The 22,925-nt window shown below is 45.5% G+C and overlaps 1 protein-coding gene across 5 annotated transcripts in view; it reads right to left on the bottom strand.

Annotated features, from left to right (window-relative positions):
* LOC110516668 (lysosomal cobalamin transport escort protein LMBD1) overlaps positions 1-22,925 on the bottom strand; it is a 212,381-nt gene that overhangs the window by 81,411 nt on the left and 108,045 nt on the right. For 3 of the 5 annotated variants that reach the window (XM_090217619.1, XM_090217620.1, XM_090217623.1), the window contains 2 exons: positions 5,163-5,288; positions 3,551-3,619 (listed from right to left, as the gene is read on the bottom strand). In XM_090217619.1, the coding sequence (XP_090073745.1) occupies positions 3,551-3,619; positions 5,163-5,288 (195 nt within the window). The remainder of the gene's footprint in view (positions 1-3,550; positions 3,620-5,162; positions 5,289-22,925) is intronic. The other 2 variants (XM_090217621.1, XM_090217622.1) reach the window with 1 other exon arrangement.

The raw sequence follows: 22,925 nt of genomic DNA, 5'->3' as shown, positions 1-22,925 counted from the left end.
GACCTACGCAGATGTATCAACATGGTGAAACAGTACAAATACGACCTACGCAGATGGATCAACATGGTGAAACAGTACAAATACGACCTACGCAGATGGATCAACATGGTGAAACAGTACAAATACGACCTACGCAGATGGATCAACATGGTGAAACAGTACAACTATGACCTACGCAGATGGATCAACATGGTGAAACAGTACAACTACGACCTACGCAGATGGATCAACATGGTGAAACAGTACAAATACGACCTACGCAGATGGATCAACATGGTGAAACAGTACAACTAAGACCTACGCAGATGGATCAACATGGTGAAACAGTACAACTACGACCTACGCAGATGGATCAACATGGTGAAACAGTACAAATACGACCTACGCAGATGGATCAACATGGTGAAACCCAAGTACAGGGACAAAGTAGAGGAGCAATTCAGCGGGTCGGACACAAGGTGTACGTGACTGGGGCTCCTAACGGTCACAGAGTATAAAAACAAATTCAGCCACATTAAGGTCACCACCGCCACCCTACCGCCACCCTACCGGAGGAGCTGAACACCGTTTTCTCCCGGTTTCAGCACAAAGAGCCGCCGAGAACAAAGTGGTCTACACGGAGTACCTATGGAAGTCATTTGAACGTGTTAACCCTCGCAAGACTGCCGGCCACCATCATCCCTGTTCCTAGAACGCAAAAGTAACTCAACTGAGTGACTATCGACCAATAGCACTCACTTCCGTCATCATGAAGTGCTTCTAGAGGCCAGTCAGATCAACTCCTCCTTCCCCAACACACTGGACCGTCTCCAGTTCACCTTCTGCCCTGACAGATCCACGGACCAGGCAATCTGCACCGCACATGACTCTTTTCTCCCCACACCGCCTCAACGGTCACTTACCTGCTGCCCCCACCCCACCCCACCCCAACAGACTTTTGCTCTGCCCCCACCCCAACGGCATTAATCACCGTTACAGTTGTTAATATGCATACTGTAGATACATGTTTTTCTAATGCATTGGACTTGGTCTCCCCACCTCCTCAATTGTCATGCTGCTCCCCCTATGGTTCAGGTAACCCTGAACATGTGACTATTAAACACTGAATCTGAACAACAATCCCACCTGTAACCCTGAACATGTGACTATTAAACACTGAATCTGAACAACAATCCCACCTGTAACCCTGAACATGTGACTATTAAACCCTCTGAATCTGAACAACAATCCCACCTGTAACCCTGAACATGTGTTTATAAAAACACTCTGAATCTGAACAACAATCCCACCTGTAACCCTGAACATGTGACTATTAAACACTGAATCTGAACAACAATCCCTCCTGTAACCCTGAACATGTGACTATAAAACACTGAATCTGAACAACAATCCCTCCTGTAACCCTGAACATGTGACTATAAAACACTGAATCTGAACAACAATCCCTCCTGTAACCCTGAACATGTGACTATAAAACACTGAATCTGAACAACAATCCCTCCTGTAACCCTGAACATGTGACTATAAAACACTGAATCTGAACAACAATCCCTCCTGTAACCCTGAACATGTGTTTATAAAAACACTCTGAATCTGAACAACAATCACACCTGTAACCCTGAACATGTGACTATTAAACACTGAATCTGAACAACAATCACACCTGTAACCCTGAACATGTGACTATTAAACACTGAATCTGAACAACAATCACACCTGTAACCCTGAACATGTGACTATTAAACACTGAATCTGAACAACAATCACACCTGTAACCCTGAACATGTGACTATTAAACACTGAATCTGAACAACAATCCCTCCTGTAACCCTGAACATGTGACTATTAAACACTGAATCTGAACAACAATCACACCTGTAACCCTGAACATGTGACTATTAAACACTGAATCTGAACAACAATCCCTCCTGTAACCCTGAACATGTGACTATTAAACCCTCTGAATCTGAACAACAATCACACCTGTAACCCTGAACATGTGACTATTAAACACTGAATCTGAACAACAATCCCTCCTGTAACCCTGAACATGTGACTATTAAACACTGAATCTGAACAACAATCCCTCCTGTAACCCTGAACATGTGACTATTAAACCCTCTGAATCTGAACAACAATCCCTCCTGTAACCCTGAACATGTGACTATAAAACACTCTGAATCTGAACCACAATCCCACCTGTAACCCTGAACATGTGACCATTAAACACACTGAATCTGAACAACAATCCCACCTGTAACCCTGAACATGTGACTATTAAACACTGAATCTGAACCACAATCCCACCTGTAACCCTGAACATGTGACCATTAAACACACTGAATCTGAACAACAATCCCACCTGTAACCCTGAACATGTGACTATAAAACACTGAATCTGAACAACAATCCCACCTGTAACCCTGAACATGTGACTATAAAACACTGAATCTGAACAACAATCCCACCTGTAACCCTGAACACGTGACTATTAAACACTCTGAATCTGAACAACAATCCCTCCTGTAACCCTGAACATGTGACTATAAAACACACTGAATCTGAACAACAATCCCACCTGTAACCCTGAACATGTGACTATAAAACACACTGAATCTGAACAACAATCCCACCTGTAACCCTGAACATGTGACTATAAAACACTCTGAATCTGAACAACAATCCCACCTGTAACCCTGAACATGTGACTATTAAACACTCTGAATCTGAACCACAATCCCACCTGTAACCCTGAACATGTGACTATTAAACACTCTGAATCTGAACAACAATCCCACCTGTAACCCTGAACATGTGACTATTAAACACTCTGAATCTGAACAACAATCCCACCTGTAACCCTGAACATGTGACTATAAAACACTGAATCTGAACAACAATCCCACCTGTAACCCTGAACATGTGACTATTAAACACTGAATCTGAACAACAATCCCTCCTGTAACCCTGAACATGTGACTATTAAACACTCTGAATCTGAACAACAATCCCTCCTGTAACCCTGAACATGTGACTATTAAACACTGAATCTGAACAACAATCCCACCTGTAACCCTGAACATGTGACTATTAAACACTCTGAATCTGAACAACAATCCCACCTGTAACCCTGAACATGTGACTATTAAACACTGAATCTGAACAACAATCACACCTGTAACCCTGAACATGTGACTATAAAACACTGAATCTGAACAACAATCCCTCCTGTAACCCTGAACATGTGACTATTAAACACTGAATCTGAACAACAATCCCTCCTGTAACCCTGAACATGTGACTATTAAACACTGAATCTGAACAACAATCCCACCTGTAACCCTGAACATGTGACTATTAAACACTGAATCTGAACAACAATCCCTCCTGTAACCCTGAACATGTGACTATTAAACACTGAATCTGAACAACAATCCCTCCTGTAACCCTGAACATGTGACTATTAAACACTCTGAATCTGAACAACAATCCCACCTGTAACCCTGAACATGTGACTATAAAACACTCTGAATCTGAACAACAATCACACCTGTAGCTTGTCCTCAAACTCCTGGAGGTTACGACGGTCCCGCGATGACAGAGGACGCCCGTCCTCACACTGGAGACAAACACACAAACAGACAAAGAGGAGGCATGAGAGGACTGTAGGTGTTCTACAGTCTGAAGGTATGAGAGGACTGTAGGTGTTCTACAGTCTGAAGGTATGAGAGGACTGTAGGTGTTCTACAGTCTGAAGGTATGAGAGGACTGTAGGTGTTCTACAGTCTGAAGGTATGAGAGGACTGTAGGTGTTCTACAGTCTGAAGGTATGAGAGGACTGTAGGTGTTCTACAGTCTGAAGGTATGAGAGGACTGTAGGTGTTCTACAGTCTGAAGGTATGAGAGGACTGTAGGTGTTATACAGTCTGAAGGTATGAGAGGACTGTAGGTGTTCTACAGTCTGAAGGTATGAGAGGACTGTAGGTGTTCTACAGTCTCAACAGTCTGAAGGCATGAGAGGACTGTAGGTGTTCTACAGTTTCAACAGTCTGAAGGTATGAGAGGACTGTAGGTGTTCTACAGTTTCAACAGTCTGAAGGCATGAGAGGACTGTAGGTGTTCTACAGTTTCAACAGTCTGAAGGTATGAGAGGACTGTAGGTGTTCTACAGTTTCAACAGTCTGAAGGTATGAGAGGACTGTAGGTGTTCTACAGTTTCAACAGTCTGAAGGTATGAGAGGACTGTAGGTGTTCTACAGTTTCAACAGTCTGAAGGCATGAGAGGACTGTAGGTGTTCTACAGTTTCAACAGTCTGAAGGTATGAGAGGACTGTAGGTGTTCTACAGTTTCAACAGTCTGAAGGTATGAGAGGACTGTAGGTGTTCTACAGTTTCAACAGTCTGAAGGTATGAGAGGACTGTAGGTGTTCTACAGTTTCAACAGTCTGAAGGTATGAGAGGACTGTAGGTGTTCTACAGTTTCAACAGTCTGAAGGTATGAGAGGACTGTAGGTGTTCTACAGTTTCAACAGTCTGAAGGTATGAGAGGACTGTAGGTGTTCTACAGTTTCAACAGTCTGAAGGTATGAGAGGACTGTAGGTGTTCTACAGTTTCAACAGTCTGAAGGTATGAGAGGACTGTAGGTGTTCTACAGTTTCAACAGTCTGAAGGTATGAGAGGACTGTAGGTGTTCTACAGTTTCAACAGTCTGAAGGTATGAGAGGACTGTAGGTGTTCTACAGTTCCAACAGTCTGACTCTGGCTCTGGAGGGAAGGGGTTTTAATAGGGGAGTGAGGAGACGCCCCTTTCTGTTTTTTTAACAGCCTTCATCACAAGTTATAATTATGCAAGCTCAGTAAAGCTCAATCAAGCTTAAATAGAGCATTTGAAATGATTTCCAATAGTATTTGAACCCAGGTCTGGCTGCATGCCACCAGCTCACGTCCGCTTTGTGGCATCACCTACAACAGGGACCAATGGGACCAATGGCGGACTGGCTTTTAGTCATCAACCTCCACATTCCTTACAGCCAGAGGTCATAACCAATTCCATCCCATTCTTATTTAAAAACAACCCCCCCCCCAAAAAAAACCCCAACATTTTCACCACAATAGATATGCAGCTGTATGGTTTTCAGCGTTGGTGAAAACTGAGACCCACCTTGGCTTTGATATTTTCCATCTGGTGTTCAACCTCTTCAATATCTTCAGTGTTCTCCAGACGCTCGTACACCACACTGCGTGTCCCTTTAATCAGGTTCAACGGCAGCACTGACATACCATACGCCTGTAGAGAATGAAGAGGAACAGACGATTAATACCATAGTACTACTCTGATATACCATACGCCTGTAGAGAATGAATACAAACAGACGATTCAATACCATAGTACTACACTGATATACCATACGCCTGTAGAGAATGAAGAGGAACAGACGATTCAATACCATAGTACTACACTGACATACCATACACCTGTTAGAGAATGAATACAAACAGACGATTAATAACATAGTACTACACGGATATACCATACACCTGTTAGAGAATGAATAATAACAGGTGTTTAATAACATAGTATAACAATAACATAGTACTACACTGATACACCTGTTAGAGGCAATCGGCAGTTGAAACAATCACAAAGCCCCCCTGTGTCCCAAATGGCACTCCATTATATACTTTTGACCAGGGCCCACAGGGGTGCACTATGTAGGGAATAGGGTGCCATTTGGGACGCAGACATGAAACAGACCGTTTCCATCACATTATTACAGTGGTGCCAAGGCCCTTTAGTGTCTGTGAATCTGTAGCACGTGTATGTGAACACACCTACCACCTACTACCCACACTCCATGACGCATGACTGTACAGAGTGGAGATGTATAGGGAGCAATAACACACACAGCTATATCACGTTACAGCTGTACCCCTCCGGCTCCATGTCATTCTTTAAATGGTGCAATTCGCAATTGTGCTGCACGGAGCTTATGTGTGAATCTGCAGCCAGCAACCATTTTGTGTGTAGAGAAATGACAAGTAGGCTTCTGGCTCTCTCTATTTCTCCCTGCAGCTCCAGACGATATTTACAGCCTAACAGCGCCCCCCAGTGACAGCACTGAGGAGAGAGGAACGCTCCAGCATTCAGAGACAATGAATAAACTCATAGAAATACAAAAAAGAAAGGACGTTGAGGGCAAGAAATGGCCTTTGAGGGAATAGCTTTTTAAAAACAGCAAATCAGCTATTATTTGAACAAGGACTGTTGCAACACATCAATAGACTAATTCCTCTTGCTTAAATAAAGAGAGAAAAAGACAGGAAAGAAATAAGGAAAGAGCAGAAAGAAGGTAAGAGCAGAAAGAAGGAAAGAGCAGAAAGAGGAAATGAATGGAGAGAAATGAGAGATAAGGAGAGAAAATTAGAGAAATGAGAGATAAGGAGAGAAAATTAGAGAAATGAGAGATAAGGAGAGAAAATTAGAGATGAGGAGAGAAAAGGAGAGAAAAGGAGAGGAAAGGAGAGGAAAGGAGAGAAAAGGATAGATAAGGAGAGGAAAGGAGAGGAGAGGAAAGGAGAGAAAAGGAGAGGAAAGGAGAGGAGAGGAAAGGAGAGAAAAGGAGAGGAAAGGAGTTGAAAGGAGAGGAAAAGAGGTAAGAGACGAAAGGAAAGGAAACGAGGGAAAAGGAGGTAGGAGAGGAAAGGAGAGAAAACAGAGGAAAGGAGGTAAGAGAGGAAATTAGAGAAAACAGAGGAAAGGAGGTAAAAGAGGAAATTAGAGAAAACAGAGGAAAGGAGGTAAGAGAGGAAATGAGAGAACATAGGGGAAAGGAGAGAACATAGGGGAAAGGAGAGAACATAGGGGAAAGGAGAGAACATAGGGGAGAGGAGAGAACATAGGGGAAAGGAGAGAACATAGGGGAAAGGAGAGAACATAGGGGAAATGAGAGAACATAGGGGAAATGAGAGAACATAGGGGAAAGGAGAGAACATAGGGGAAAGGAGAGAACATAGGGGAAAGGAGAGAACATAGGGGAAAGGAGAGGACATAGGGGAAATGAGAGAACATAGGGGAAATGAGAGAACATAGGGGAAAGGAGAGAAAAGAGAGAAAGGACTCAGGGTGCTCAGTAGCACATCCCATTCAGAGTGTTGCCGGGGCAGAGGTGGGGTGAGGCACCTGGCAGGCACAATACAGCATGCTTGAACATCATCAAAAATGAGAGGAGAGGGCAATCTCTCTCTCCAATAACCTGCTCAGCGCCCAATCAATACATGTTGAGAATAAATGAAGGGCAGGCCAAACACACACACACACACACACACACACACACACACACACACACACACACACACACACACACACACACACACACACACACACTGCGTGTAAACACCAACCTGGGCGCTGCCATTTTACCAGCTATTTCATAATAAAACAAAAGAGCGTTTTGTGAGATTACACCTTAACCCCGCCAAGAGAGGCTGACCTCCACGTCTCTCCATTGAAGGTTTCATTCCGAGGCTGAAAAGGGAAATGCTGGATCACTCTGAAGTCCTTTTTCCCTGAAAAACAAACTATTTTACTGGCTGGTGAGTGTTAGGTGACATTAGAGGGAGAGAGCAGGAGAGCATCAGGGGATGAAGGCATGAGGCAGGGCCAGACCTATTATTAGTCCTAGCTTCTGCGGTGGATGGATCTCTGCTAGGGGCTGTGTCGCACCTCCTGCAATGAATCACGGGGCCTCTTAAGGCCGGAGCATGTCCCGAATACCAAGCAGCTCGCTCATAAAAGAAGAACCTGTCCCCCTGTTCACATCCTTAGGAGTGTGTGTGTGTGTGTGTGTGTGTGTGTGTGTGTGAGAGAGAGAGAAGCACATCCCTTCTTCTCCGATGTGCTGCCTCCTTAACATGAGAAACATACAAACCCGACGCGACCGACCGACACAGGTGCCTTGACTCTTTTCCTCTCCAGGCCCGAGCTGTAACCCTCTGACATGAGTCACAAGTACAGGAGGGGGTGGAGTTCAACCCATTGGTAAAAGACATGACAAATAACTGTAGAATATACAGAGAGACGTTTAGTCTGTAGAGATTGAGAGAGTGTAATCATTGGCTGGAATCTTAAAGAGAGATATCTGACTGAGGGAGGGAGTGCTATTGAGAAGGGACCGGACCCCAGGCACAAGACACCTCTTTGTCCCCTTCTCTGGTCTCCGTTAGGGCAGGAGAGGGAGGGGTCTCTCTTCGGAGAGGAGAGGGAGGGGTCTCTCTTCGGAGAGGAGAGGGGGGTTTCTCTCTTAGGGGAGGAGAGGGAGGGGGGGTCTCTCTTTGGGGAGGAGAGGGAGTGGGGGGGGTCTCTCTTCGGAGAGGAGAGGGGGGTTTCTCTCTAAGGGGAGGAAAGGGAGGGGGGGTGGTCTCTCTTCGGAGAGGAGAGGGAGGGGGGGGTCTCTCTTTGGGGAGGAGAGGGAGGGGGGGTCTCTCTTAGGGCAGGAGAGGGAGGGGGGGGTCTCTCTTAGGGCAGGAGAGGGAGGGGTCTCTCTTCGGAGAGGAGAGGGGGGTTTCTCTCTTAGGGCAGGAGAGGGAGAGGGGGTCTCTCTTAGGGCAGGAGAGGGAGAGGGGTGGGTCTCTCTTCGGAGAGGAGAGGGGGGTTTCTCTCTTAGGGAAGGAGAGGGAGAGGGGGGGTTCTCTCTTCGGAGAGGAGAGGGGGGTTATTCTCTTAGGGCAGGAGAGGGAGAGGGAGGGGTCTCTCTTCGGGGAGGAGAGGGGGGTTTTCTCTCTTAAGGGAGGAGAGAGAGGGGGGGGGTCTCTCTTAGGGGAGAAGAGGAAGGGGGTTTCTCTCTTTGGGGAGGAGAGGGAGGGTCTCTCTTAGGAGAGGGGGGGTTTCTCTCTTAGGAGAGAAGAGGGGGTCTCTCTTTGGGGAGGAGCGTGAGGGGGGGTCTCTCTTAGGGGAGGAGCGGGAGAGGGTCTCTCTTAGGGGAGGACAGGGAGAGAATGGGGAGTCTCTCTTAGTGGAGGAGAGGGAGGGGGGGTCTCTCTTAGGGGAGGAGAGGGAGAGAATGGGGGTCTCTCTTAGGGGAGGAGAGGGAGAGGGGGTCTCTCTTAGGGGAGGAGAGGGGGGTTTCTCTCTTAGGGGAGGAGAGGGAGGGGGGGTCTCTCTTTGGGGAGGAGAGGGGGGTTTCTCTCTTAGGGGAGGAGAGGGAGGGGGGGGGTCTCTCTTTGGGGAGGAGAGGGAGGGGGTTTCTCTCTTTGGGGAGGAGAGGGAGGGGGTTTCTCTCTTAGGGGAGGAGAGGGAGGGGGTTTCTCTCTTAGGGGAGGAGAGGGAAGGGGTTTCTCTCTTAGGGGAGGAGAGGGAGGGGGTTTCTCTCTTAGGGGATGAGAGGGAGGGGGTTTCTCTCTTAGGGGAGAGGGAGGGGGTTTCTCTCTTAGGGGAGGAGAGGGAGGGGGTTTCTCTCTTAGGGGAGGAGAGGGAGGGGGGGTCTCTCTCTTAGGGGAGGAGAGGGAGGGGGGGTCTCTCTTAGGGGAGGAGAGGGAGGGGGTTTCTCTCTTAGGGGAGGAGAAAAATACTTATTTTCCACCATAATTTGCAAATAGATTCATGAAAAATCTTACAATGTGATTTTCTGGATTTTTTTCTTCTCATTTATCTGTCATAGTTGAAGTGTACCTATGATGAAAATGACATGCCTCTCTCATCTTTTTAAGTGGGAGAACTTGCACAATTGGTGGCTGACTAAATAGTTTTTTGCCCCACTGTATATAGTACACTACTGTTGACCACAGCCCTAAATGACCTGGTCAAAAGTAGTGCACTTTATAGGCAATAGGACACCATTTGGGATGTATACTCCCTCTCTAATTCACCCAGAGGCCCTGGTCAACCCCAGGTCAATTTACTGGCATCTGATTAGATCGAAGGAAATGAATCTCCTCACCTGTTCTTTCCCCCATCAGCATCTTAACGCCGGCGATTTAAGAGCGAGGGGCGGATGGAAGGAGGGGAGAGGAGAAAGGAGGGGGGGCCTCCAGAGCCATAAGTCACTGTGCTAGCCAGGCTTTTAAATCAAGCCAGAGAAGACTTCAGTGATCAGATGACGCATGAGACTGCAGATTTTCAGACACCATTAGCCTTGTAGGGTGAAGTTTCCCCCAGAGAATGACCTTGCACTTTCCCCACTAACGGTTCAGGTTAGGATTGGGGGACATTAAACTGATCCTTGATCTGTACCTAGAGGAAACTTCACCCCAGAGCCCTCACTCCTCCTTGAGTCAATCGACTTGAGGCTGAGGATGTCCTAATATGGCCACCGTACAGGATTGGGTGAGGCCCACAGGAGGTTGGTGGCACATTAATTGGGGAGGACGGGCTTGCGGTAATGGCTGGAGTGGAATCAGTGGAATGGTATCAAACACATCAAACATATGGTTTCCATGGTTTCCATGTGTTTGATGTCATTCCCTTGACTCCGTTCCAGCCATTATTATGAGCCGTCCTCCCCTCAGCAGCCTCCACTGGTGACGGCCCTCGTCTACTCTGGTATGCGACTACCTCAGTCGAACACAGAGTTGGGTAGTCTGGGACTGTGATATACTGCCATACGCATATGGAAATATAATAGACGCATTAAAAAGTCACTGTGCCGATCATTTTCATTGTAATGTCATCTGAAAGGTGAAATGGAACCCTAAGGCGTATTAAACGAGCACTGATTCACAGAGTGATTGGTTCGATAAACGACGTAACGTTTTCATGGAATTTCCCAAAAAATCTGTCACAGAAATAAATGAGTTTAGGAGAGACAGATACATTTTGGAGTGGTTCAGGTTGAAATGAAATGTAACCTATGAACTATTTTTATGGATTTGGACCTACACCCACAGAATCCAAGTCAAATAACATCATCCTGTGAAATATTCTGAAAGGACGGAATTATAAAAGAAGCAACATAAAAGGAGCGTGTGGGTTTTTTACAAGAAGTAGGTGTCAAATTCTGTGGTAAGTCACTGTGAAGGTAGTAGCAACATAATACCAGTGGTATGTCACTGTGAAGGTAGTAGCAACATAATACCAGTGGTGTGTCACTGTGAAGGTAGTAGCAACATAATACCAGTGGTATGTCACTGTGTAGGTAGCAGCAATATAATACCAGTGGTATGTCACTGTGAAGGTAGTAGCAACATAATACCAGTGGTATGTCACTGTGTAGGTAGCAGCAATATAATACCAGTGGTATGTCACTGTGTAGGTAGTAGTAACAACATAATACCAGCGGTATGTCACTGTGAAGGTAGTAGAAACATAATACCAGTGGTATGTCACTGTATAGGTAGTAGCAACATAATACCAGTGGTATGTCACTGTATAGGTAGTAGCAACATAATACCAGCGGTATGTCACTGTGAAGGTAGCAGCAACATAATACCAGTGTACTAAGGTGAGAGGCAGACTCACTCAGCCTACGTCCCAAATAGGACCCTATTTCCTACACAGTGTATGGGCCCTGGTCAAAAGTAGCGCACTATATAGGAGAATAGCAATAGAACAGTGATGGTTTTGATTATCATGGTTAAAAGACTATACTAATGCCGTCACCTTCCTTTTCAATGGTTTGATACAGTGTGAGATGTATTTTTATCAGACATGACAAGTCTGTATCCTTCATGTCATTGACAAGTTAGATAGAAACAATAAAGTACCATAACTTGTTGAAGTGCTAAAGTACAGCGAGGGCATAATCACAGGTCTAGTGATGATGCCACCGGGATTGATTGACGGTAGACTTTGCTGAGCTGAGAACATGCAGTGTGACTTACACTAGCTGAGGTCATGGTTGAACGTGTGTCTGTGATGTCAACAGCTATGGTGTGCAGGAACAGAACAGAACAGAGAGGCTAGTGATCTAGGATCAGGAACAGAACATAACAGAGAGGCTAGTGATCTAGGATCAGGTACAGAACAGAACAGAGAGGCTAGTGATCTAGGATCAGGTACAGAACAGAGAGGCTAGTGATCTAGGATCAGGTACAGAACAGAACAGAGAGACTAGTTATCTAGGATCATGTTCAGAACAGAACAGATATGTCCTGCCGTACATACCTACACGCACGCTACGGTCACAAGACGCAGGCCTCCTAATTGTCCCTAGAATTTCTAAGCAAACAGCTGGAGGCAGGGCTTTCTCCTATAGAGCTCCATTTTTATGGAATGGTCTGCCTACCCATGTAAGAGACGCAAACTCGGTCTCAACCTTTAAGTCTATACTGAAGACTCATCTCTTCAGTGGGTCATATGATTGAGTGTAGTCTGGCCCAGGAGTGTGAAGGTGAACGGAAAGGCTCTGGAGCAACAAACCGCCCTTGCTGTCTCTGCCTGGCCGGTTCCCCTCTTTCCACTGGGATTCTCTGCCTCTAATGCTTTTACAGGGGCTGAGTCACTGGCTTACTGGTGCTCTTTCATGCTGTCCCTAGGAGGGTTGCGTCACTTGAGTGGGTTGAGTCACTGATGTGATCTTCCTGTCTGGGTTGGCGCCCCCCCCTTGGGTTGTGCCGTGGCGGAGATCTTTGTGGGCTATACTCGGCCTTGTCTCAGGATGGTAAGTTGGCGGTTGAAGATATTCCTCTAGTGGTGTGGGGGCTGTGCTTTGGCAAAGTGGGTGGGGTTATATCCTTCCTGTTTGGCCCTGTCCGGGGGTGTCCTCGGATGGGGCCACAGTGTCTCCTGACCCCTCCTGTCTCAGCTTCCAGTATTTACTCTGCAGTAGTTTATGTGTCGGGGGGGCTAGGGTCAGTTTGTTATATCTGGAGTACTTCACCTGTCCTATTCGGTGTCCTGTGTGAATTAAAGTGTGCTCTCTCTAATTCTCTCTTTCGGAGGACCTGAGCCCTAGGACCATGCCTCAGGACTACCTGACATGATGACTCCTTGCTGTCCCCAGTCCACCTGGCCGTGCTGCTGCTCCAGTTTAAACTGTTCTGCCTTATTATTATTTGACCATGCTGGTCATTTATGAACATTTGAACATCTTGGCCATGTACTGTTATAATCTCCACCCGGCACAACCAGAAGAGGACTGGCCACCCTACATAGCCTGGTTCCTCTCTAGGTTTCTTCCTAGGTTTTGGCCTTTCTAGGGAGTTTTTCCTAGCCACCGTGCTTCTACACCTGCATTGCTTGCTTTTTGGGGTTTTAGGCTGGGTTTCTGTACAGCACTTTGAGATATCAGCTGATGTACGAAGGGCTATATAAATACATTTGATTTGATTTGATAGTGATCTAGGATCAGGAACAAAACAGAACAGAGAGGCTAGTGATCTAGGATCAGGTAAAGAACAGAACAGAGAGGCTTGTGATCTAGGATCAGGTACAGAACAGAGGCTAGGGGTCTAGGATCAGATACAGAACAGAGAGGCTAGTGATCTAGGATCAGGTACAGAACACTCCTACTCTGAGACACAGTGAATACGTTCTCTGGCCTCTAACCAGTAGCCATTCCATTCTGCATCTGCTGTGGTCAAATATTAATTTGCTCACACCTCAGAAAGTGTTGTGTTGGCCGAAAAACACTCGTGAAGGTTACAACTTGCTTACTCTTGAATTTAGTTAAAGTGCACCCACCAGTCTGGGACTGGGCTGTAGCAGAGAGAATATCACAGCTCTGTCAGGGAGTTACATAGGACAGTTGATATACACCCTGGGCTAAAGCAGAGAGAGAGAGAGAGGCTCTGTCAGGGAGTTACATAGGACAGTTGATATACACCCTGGGATAAAGCAGAGAGAGAGAGAGAGCGAGAGAGAGAGAGAGAGAGCGAGAGAGAGAGAGAGAGGCTCTGTCAGGGAGTTACATAGGACAGTTGATATACACCCTGGGATAAAGCAGAGAGAGAGAGAGAGAGAGAGAGAGAGAGAGAGAGAGAGAGAGCGAGAGAGAGAGAGAGAGGCTCTGTTAGGGAGTTACATAGGACAGTTTATATACACCCTGGGATAAAGCAGAGAGAGAGAGCGAGAGAGCGAGAGAGCGAGAGCGAGAGAGAGAGAGAGAGAGAGAGAGAGAGAGAGAGAGAGAGAGAGAGAAAGAGACAGAGAGAGAGAGAGAGAAAGAGAGAGACTCTGTTAGGGAGTTATCTAGGACAGTTTATATACACCCTGGGCTGTTTGAATTAAGGGGGAGTGGCCACCTCGGCACAAAGACTAGTGATAAATAAACCCTGCAGAGTCATGGAGGATACGGGACCTGTCACTTAGGTTCCATTAGGTTAATCATGCAGAATAATAACACACAGCTGCAGTGATAAATCACATGGACCCTGAAGAAACACAGAGAGGCTGAGGACTGGAGGCTGGGCTGGAGTGGGTTGGAGAGCGAGAGAGTCCAGTATGGAGAGACCAGGGAGAGAGGAGAGAGGACTCCAGTATGGAGAGACCAGGGAGAGAGCAGAGAGGACTCCAGTATGGAGAGACCAGGGAGAGGGGAGAGAGGACTCCAGTATGGAGAGACCAGGGAGAGAGGAGAGAGGACTCCAGTATGGAGAGACCAGGGAGAGGGGAGAGAGGACTCCAGTATGGAGAGACCAGGGTGAGAGGAGAGAGGACTCCAGTATGAGGAGACCAGGGTGAGAGGACTCCAGTATGAAGAGACCAGGGAGAGAGGAGAGAGGACTCCAGTATACAGAGACCAGGGAGAGAGGAGAGAGGACTCCAGTATGGAGAGACCAGGGAGAGAGGAGAGAGGACTCCAGTATGGAGAGACCAGGGAGAGAGCAGAGAGGACTCCAGTATGGAGAGACCAGGGTGAGAGTAGAGAGGACTCCAGTATGGAGAGACCAGGGTGAGAGGACTCCAGTATGGAGAGACCAGGGAGAGAGGAGAGAGGACTCCAGTATACAGAGACCAGGGAGAGAGGAGAGAGGACTCCAGTATGGAGAGACCAGGGAGAGAGGAGAGAGGACTCCAGTATGGAGAGACCAGGGAGAGAGGAGAGAGGACTCCAGTATGGAGAGACCAGGGTGAGAGTAGAGAGGACTCCAGTATGGAGAGAACAGGGTGAGAGTAAGAGAGGACTCCAGTATGGAGAGACCAGGGAGAGAGTAGAGAGGACTCCAGTATGGAGAGACCAGGGTGATAGGAGAGAGGACTCCAGTATGGAGAGACCGTGGTGAGAGTAGAGAGGACTCCAGTATGGAGAGACCAGGGTGATAGGAGAGAGGACTCCAGAATGGAGAGACCAGGGTGAGAGTAGAGAGGACTCCAGTATGGAGAGACCAGGGTGAGAGGAGAGAGGACTCCAGTATACAGAGACCAGGGAGAGAGGAGAGAGGACTCCAGTATGGAGAGACCAGGGTGAGAGGAGAGAGGACTCCAGTATACAGAGACCAGGGAGAGAGGAGAGGGAGAGAGGAGAGGAGAGAGGACTCCAGTATACAGAGACCAGGGAGAGAGGAGAGGAGAGAGGACTCCAGTATACAGAGACCAGGGAGAGAGGAGAGAGGACTCTAGTATGGAGAGACCAGGGTGAGAGGAGAGAGGACTCCAGTATGGAGAGACCAGGGAGAGAGGAGAGAGGACTCCAGTATACAGAGACAAGGGTGAGAGGACTCCAGTATACAGAGACCAGGGAGAGAGGAGAGAGGATAGAGGACTCCAGTATACAGAGACCAGGGAGAGAGGAGAGAGGACTCCAGTATGGAGAGACCAGGGTGAGAGTAGAGAGGACTCCAGTATGGAGAGACCAGGGTGATAGGAGAGAGGACTCCAGTATACAGAGACCAGGGAGAGAGGAGAGAGGACTCCAGTATGGAGAGACCAGGGAGAGAGGAGAGAGGACTCCAGTATGGAGAGACCAGGGAGAGAGGAGAGAGGACTCCAGTATACAGAGACCAGGGAGAGAGGAGTGAAAGAGAGTAGGGGATTCTGCAGCATTCTCTCCCTACGAACAGAGGGGAGAGAGAAGAGAGGGTTGAACAGAAGATAAAAGGGTTTAAGAGAGAGAGAGCAATATATATATAGTGAGGGAGAGAGAGAGAGAGAGAGAGAGACAGAGATTGAGACAGAGAGAAATAGAGAGAAAGAAAGAGAACTCCCAGCCTCTGATTTGTCTCCCACAAGGAAGCCTATTTGTGTGATTGACTCAGCATCACAACACAGCACATCAAAACACAAAGCTTGCTGGGAGACTTGATTTCCTGCAGGCCTATCTCACCAAGCCTCTTTAACAACATGGGGTCAACCCAGCAAAGCTTGAAAGACCAGCAACGTCTGCATCCCAAATGGCACCGTATTGACTTAGGGCACTATTTTGGGCTCTAGTCAAAGTGCACTATATAGGGAATGAGGTGCCATTTGGAACGCAAGCAACATCTCTATCCTCCAGAAGCTCCCGCGTGGCTCAGTGGTCTAAGGCACTGCATCTCAGCGGTCTAAGGCACTGCATCTCAGCGGTCTAAGGCACTGCATCTCAGCGGTCTGAGGCACTGCATCTCAGCGGTCTGAGGCACTGCAGCTCAGCGGTCTAAGGCACTGCATCTCAGCGGTCTGAGGCACTGCATCTCAGCGGTCTAAGGCACTGCATCTCAGCAGTCTAAGGCCCTGCATCTCAGCGGTCTAAGGCCCTGCATCTCAGCGGTCTAAGGCACTGCATCTCAGCGGTCTGAGGCACTGCATCTCAGCGGTCTGAGGCACTGCATCTCAGCGGTCTAAGGCACTGCATCTCAGCAGTCTAAGGCACTGCATCTCAGCGGTCTGAGGCACTGCATCTCAGCGGTCTGAGGCACTGCAGCTCAGCGGTCTGAGGCACTGCAGCTCAGCGGTCTGAGGCACTGCATCTCAGCGGTCTAAGGCACTGCATCTCAGCGGTCTGAGGCACTGCAGCTCAGCGGTCTGAGGCACTGCATCTCAGCGGTCTAAGGCACTGCATCTCAGCGGTCTGAGGCACTGCATCTCAGCGGTCTAAGGCACTGCATCTCAGCGGTCTAAGGCACTGCATCTCAGCGGTCTAAGGCACTGCATCTCAGCGGTCTAAGGCACTGCATCTCAGCGGTCTAAGGCCCTGCATCTCAGCGGTCTAAGGCCCTGCATCTCAGCGGTCTAAGGCACTGCATCTCAGCGGTCTAAGGCACTGCATCTCAGCGGTCTGCACTGCATCTCAGCGGTCTAAGGCACTGCATCTCAGCGGTCTGAGGCGTCACTACAGACCCTGGTTTGATTCCAGGCCGTATCACAACCGGCTGTGATTGGGAGTCCCATAGGGCGGCGCACAATTGGCCCAGAGTCGTCCGGGTTTGGCCGGTGTAGGACGGCATTGTAAATAAGAATTTGTTCTTAACTAACTTTAATAGTTAAATAAAGGTTCAATAAAAGGATAAAGAAGTGGCCAGTGTAATTATCCACTCTTTAAATAAGGACAGTAAGAAAGCAAAGTGAAGCAGAGAGAACAGAACCATGGGGTTAAATCCCTGCTGAGCAGGACGATGCATCTTTAAAGAGAGAGAGGCTCTTTAGAAACTCAATCTATGTGACTATGTATTATCTATATAAAGAGGCCTGGTCTGCTTCAAATGGGGGACGACATGTCATTTCTTGAATAACAGCATTAAAGGCATATTTATATGTGTGTGTGTACGTAGCAACGTGCCTCCCACCTGAGGATCTGTCTCCTGTGTTTGAGGAGTGAAAAATCCACTTGTCACTTAAATCTCACTGGATTGATTGGTTTCCTTTTACTCCTGCGACTCTTTCATATTCGTGTCTGTCTTTTTGTTCCCTGTCAACGTTACGACCGTGGAGATGTCTGGAATGACCTGTCAAACACACCTAGTAATGGCTGCAATGAACTCAATGGGGTACATGGTCTTTCTGTTGATTCTATAAGAATTTAACGCACCGTCTTGACACTTACTGAACATCACAAGAAAGAGAACTGAGCTTTATTTTGATGAGTGTTCATTTCTTGGAAAAAGTTAATTGAAAAAAGTTATAATTGAATACAGTTGGGAATGTTTACTAATTAGATGCGCTGAAATGAAAGCAACTTCCGAGAAGGAACACTGGGATGATAGTGATATTATATCTGATCTCGCAAACAATGTGAAGTATGTTTAGATCGGTGTAGCCAAGCGTTTTGATTTTAAATCCCATGGGTCTCTTCCTTGACATAAATGTTTAATAATATCTGAGAACGTGACAACAGTCATTAATGAGGCAGTCTAGACAGCGCGGGTGAGCGCAGGTAGAGTAGAGAGAGCAGTTGTTTGGTGGTTGCAACCTAGCTCCACCTCTTTATGTTCAATTATTAATATATGCAAATACACCTGGTGCATTTATGCAAATATGACACATATAACTGTCTTGAATTTAACATTCCAGATACAATAAGAAAATATATAAATATATGAGTGCATTCTAAGAAAAAAGTGACAATTAATTGAATATCTAAAATCCATGAACTTCATTCATTATTTGTCTGCAGCCACCAGTATAATATGTTGTGTTCTAGAATTCAGTCAATATCTGCTGTGTTGTAACAATGGAGTATCTTCAACCGCGACCCTCGCATTAACATCTACTAACCATGTGTCTGTGACCATTAACATCTGCTAACCATGTGTCTGTGACCATTAACATCTGCTAACCATGTGTCTGTGACCATTAACATCTGCTAACCATGTGACCATTAACATCTGCTAACCATTTGTATGTGACCAATAACATCTGCTAACCATGTGTCTGTGACCATTAACATCTGCTAACCATGTGTCTGTGACCATTAACATCTGCTAACCATGTGTCTGTGATCATTAACATCTGCTAACCATGTGTCTGTGATCATTAACATCTGCTAACCATGTGACCATTAACATCTGCTAACCATGTGTCTGTGACCATTAACATCTGCTAACCATGTGTCTGTGACCATTAACATCTGCTAACCATGTGTATGTGACCAATAACATCTGCTAACCATGTGTCTGTGACCAATAACATCTGCTAGCCATGTGTCTGTGACCATTAACATCTGCTAACCATGTGTATGTGACCAATAACATCTGCTAACCATGTGATCATTAACATCTGCTAACCATGTGTATGTGACCATTAACATCTGCTAAACATGTGACCAATAACATCTGCTAACCATGTGTCTGTGACCATTAACATCTGCTAACCATGTGTCTGTGACCAATAACATCTGCTAACCATGTGTATGTGACCAATAACATCTGCTAACCATGTGTGTGTGACCAATAACATCTGCTAACCATGTGTATGTGACCAATAACATCTGCTAACCATGTGTATGTGACCATTAACATCTGCTAACCATGTGTGTGTGACCATTAACATCTGCTAACCATGTGTATGTGACCATTAACATCTGCTAACCATGTGTATGTGACCATTAACATCTGCTAACCATGTGTATGTGACCAATAACATCTGCTAACCATGTGTCTGTGACCATTAACATCTGCTAACCATGTGTGTGTGACCAATAACATCTGCTAACCATGTGTATGTGACCAATAACATCTGCTAACCATGTGTATGTGACCATTAACATCTGCTAACCATGTGTATGTGACCAATAACATCTGCTAACCATGTGTATGTGACCAATAACATATGTTAACCATGTGTATGTGACCAATAACATCTGCTAACCATGTGTATGTGACCAATAACATCTGCTAACCATGTGTATGTGACCAATAACATCTGCTAACCATGTGTATGTGACCAATAACATCTGCTAACCATGTGTATGTGACCAATAACATCTGCTAACCATGTGTTTGTGACCAATAACATCTGCTAACCATGTGTCTGTGACCAATAACATCTGCTAACCATGTGTCTGTGACCATTTACATCTGCTAACCATGTGACCATTAACATCTGCTAACCATGTGAATGTGACCATTAACATCTGCTAACCATGTGTATGTGACCAATAACATCTGCTAACCATGTGTATGTGACCAATAACATCTGCTAACCATGTGTGTGTGACCAATAACATCTGCTAACCATGTGTATGTGACCAATAACATCTGCTAACCATGTGTATGTGACCATTAACATCTGCTAACCATGTGTGTGTGACCATTAACATCTACTAACCATGTGTATGTGACCATTAACATCTGCTAACCATGTGTATGTGACCATTAAGATCTGCTAACCATGTGTATGTGACCAATAACATCTGCTAACCATGTGTATGTGACCAATAACATCTGCTAACCATGTGTATGTGACCATTAACATCTGCTAACCATGTGTGTGTGACCAATAACATCTGCTAACCATGTGTATGTGACCAATAACATCTGCTAACCATGTGTATGTGACCAATAACATCTGCTAACCATGTGTATGTGACCAATAACATCTGCTAACCATGTGTATGTGACCAATAACATCTGCTAACCATGTGTATGTGACCAATAACATCTGCTAACCATGTGTATGTGACCAATAACATCTGCTAACCATGTGTGTGTGACCATTAACATCTGCTAACCATGTGTATGTGACCATTAACATCTGCTAACCATGTGTATGTGACCATTAACATCTGCTAACCATGTGTATGTGACCAATAACATCTGCTAACCATGTGTCTGTGACCATTAACATCTGCTAACCATGTGTGTGTGACCAATAACATCTGCTAACCATGTGTATGTGACCAATAACATCTGCTAACCATGTGTATGTGACCATTAACATCTGCTAACCATGTGTATGTGACCAATAACATCTGCTAACCATGTGTATGTGACCAATAACATCTGTTAACCATGTGTATGTGACCAATAACATCTGCTAACCATGTGTATGTGACCAATAACATCTGCTAACCATGTGTATGTGACCAATAACATCTGCTAACCATGTGTATGTGACCATTAACATCTGCTAACCATGTGTATGTGACCATTAACATCTGCTAACCATGTGTATGTGACCAATAACATCTGCTAACCATGTGTCTGTGACCATTAACATCTGCTAACCATGTGTGTGTGACCAATAACATCTGCTAACCATGTGTATGTGACCAATAACATCTGCTAACCATGTGTATGTGACCATTAACATCTGCTAACCATGTGTATGTGACCAATAACATCTGCTAACCATGTGTATGTGACCAATAACATCTGTTAACCATGTGTATGTGACCAATAACATCTGCTAACCATGTGTATGTGACCAATAACATCTGCTAACCATGTGTATGTGACCAATAACATCTGCTAACCATGTGTATGTGACCAATAACATCTGCTAACCATGTGTATGTGACCAATAACATCTGCTAACCATGTGTTTGTGACCAATAACATCTGCTAACCATGTGTCTGTGACCAATAACATCTGCTAACCATGTGTCTGTGACCATTTACATCTGCTAACCATGTGACCATTAACATCTGCTAACCATGTGAATGTGACCATTAACATCTGCTAACCATGTGTATGTGACCAATAACATCTGCTAACCATGTGTATGTGACCAATAACATCTGCTAACCATGTGTGTGTGACCAATAACATCTGCTAACCATGTGTATGTGACCAATAACATCTGCTAACCATGTGTAGGTGACCATTAACATCTGCTAACCATGTGTGTGTGACCATTAACATCTACTAACCATGTGTATGTGACCATTAACATCTGCTAACCATGTGTATGTGACCATTAACATCTGCTAACCATGTGTATGTGACCATTAACATCTGCTAACCATGTGTGTGTGACCAATAACATCTGCTAACCATGTGTATGTGACCAATAACATCTGCTAACCATGTGTATGTGACCAATAACATCTGCTAACCATGTGTATGTGACCAATAACATCTGCTAACCATGTGTATGTGACCATTAACATCTGCTAACCATGTGTATGTGACCAATAACATCTGCTAACCATGTGTATGTGACCAATAACATCTGCTAACCATGTGTATGTGACCAATAACATCTGCTAACCATGTGTATGTGACCAATAACATCTGCTAACCATGTGTATGTGACCAATAACATCTGCTAACCATGTGTCTGTGACCAATAACATCTGCTAACCATGTGTCTGTGACCATTTACATCTGCTAACCATGTGACCAATAACATCTGCTAACCATGTGTATGTGACCAATAACATCTGCTAATATGTGTATGTGGCCAATAACATCTGCTAACCATGTGGATGTGGCCAATAACATCTGCTAACCATGTGGATGTGGCCAATAACATCTGCTAACCATGTGGATGTGGCCAATAACATCTGCTAACCATGTGTATGTGACCATTAACATCTGCTAACCATGTGGATGTGGCTACCCCTAGTCAGGGTATCCTAGTGGTTAGGGCGTTTGACTAGTAACCGAAAGGTTGCAAGTTCAAATCCCTGAGCTGACAAGGTACAAATCTGTCGTTCTGCCCCTGAACAGGCAGTTAACCCACTTTGGGTTCCTAGGCCGTCATTGAAAATAAGAATTTGTTCTTAACTGACTTGCCTAGTAAAATAAAGGTAAAATAAAATATATAAATAAAATTAACATCAGCTAACCATGTGTATGTGACAAATAAAATTAGATTTGATTGGAACTGTTGCTTTTACTAGAACTGTTATGAAAACTATTTGATGACCGTTTCTAGTGTACGTACAGTTGAAGTTGGAAGTGTACATAAACCTTAGCCAAATCAGAAGTTTACATAAACCTTAGCCAAATCAGAAGTGTACATAAACCTTAGCCAAATCAGAAGTGTACATAAACCTTAGCCAAATCAGAAGTGTACATAAACCTTAGCCAAATCAGAAGTGTACATAAACCTTAGCCAAATCAGAAGTTCACATAAACCTTAGCCAAATCAGAAGTGTACATAAACCTTAGCCAAATCAGAAGTGTACATAA

The sequence above is a fragment of the Oncorhynchus mykiss genome, chromosome 23 (genome assembly GCF_057628025.1).
Source record: "Oncorhynchus mykiss isolate SJ-2025 chromosome 23, ASM5762802v1, whole genome shotgun sequence".
Classification (NCBI taxonomy): Eukaryota; Metazoa; Chordata; class Actinopteri; order Salmoniformes; family Salmonidae; genus Oncorhynchus; species Oncorhynchus mykiss.
This window is presented reverse-complemented; position numbering and strand designations above follow the sequence as displayed.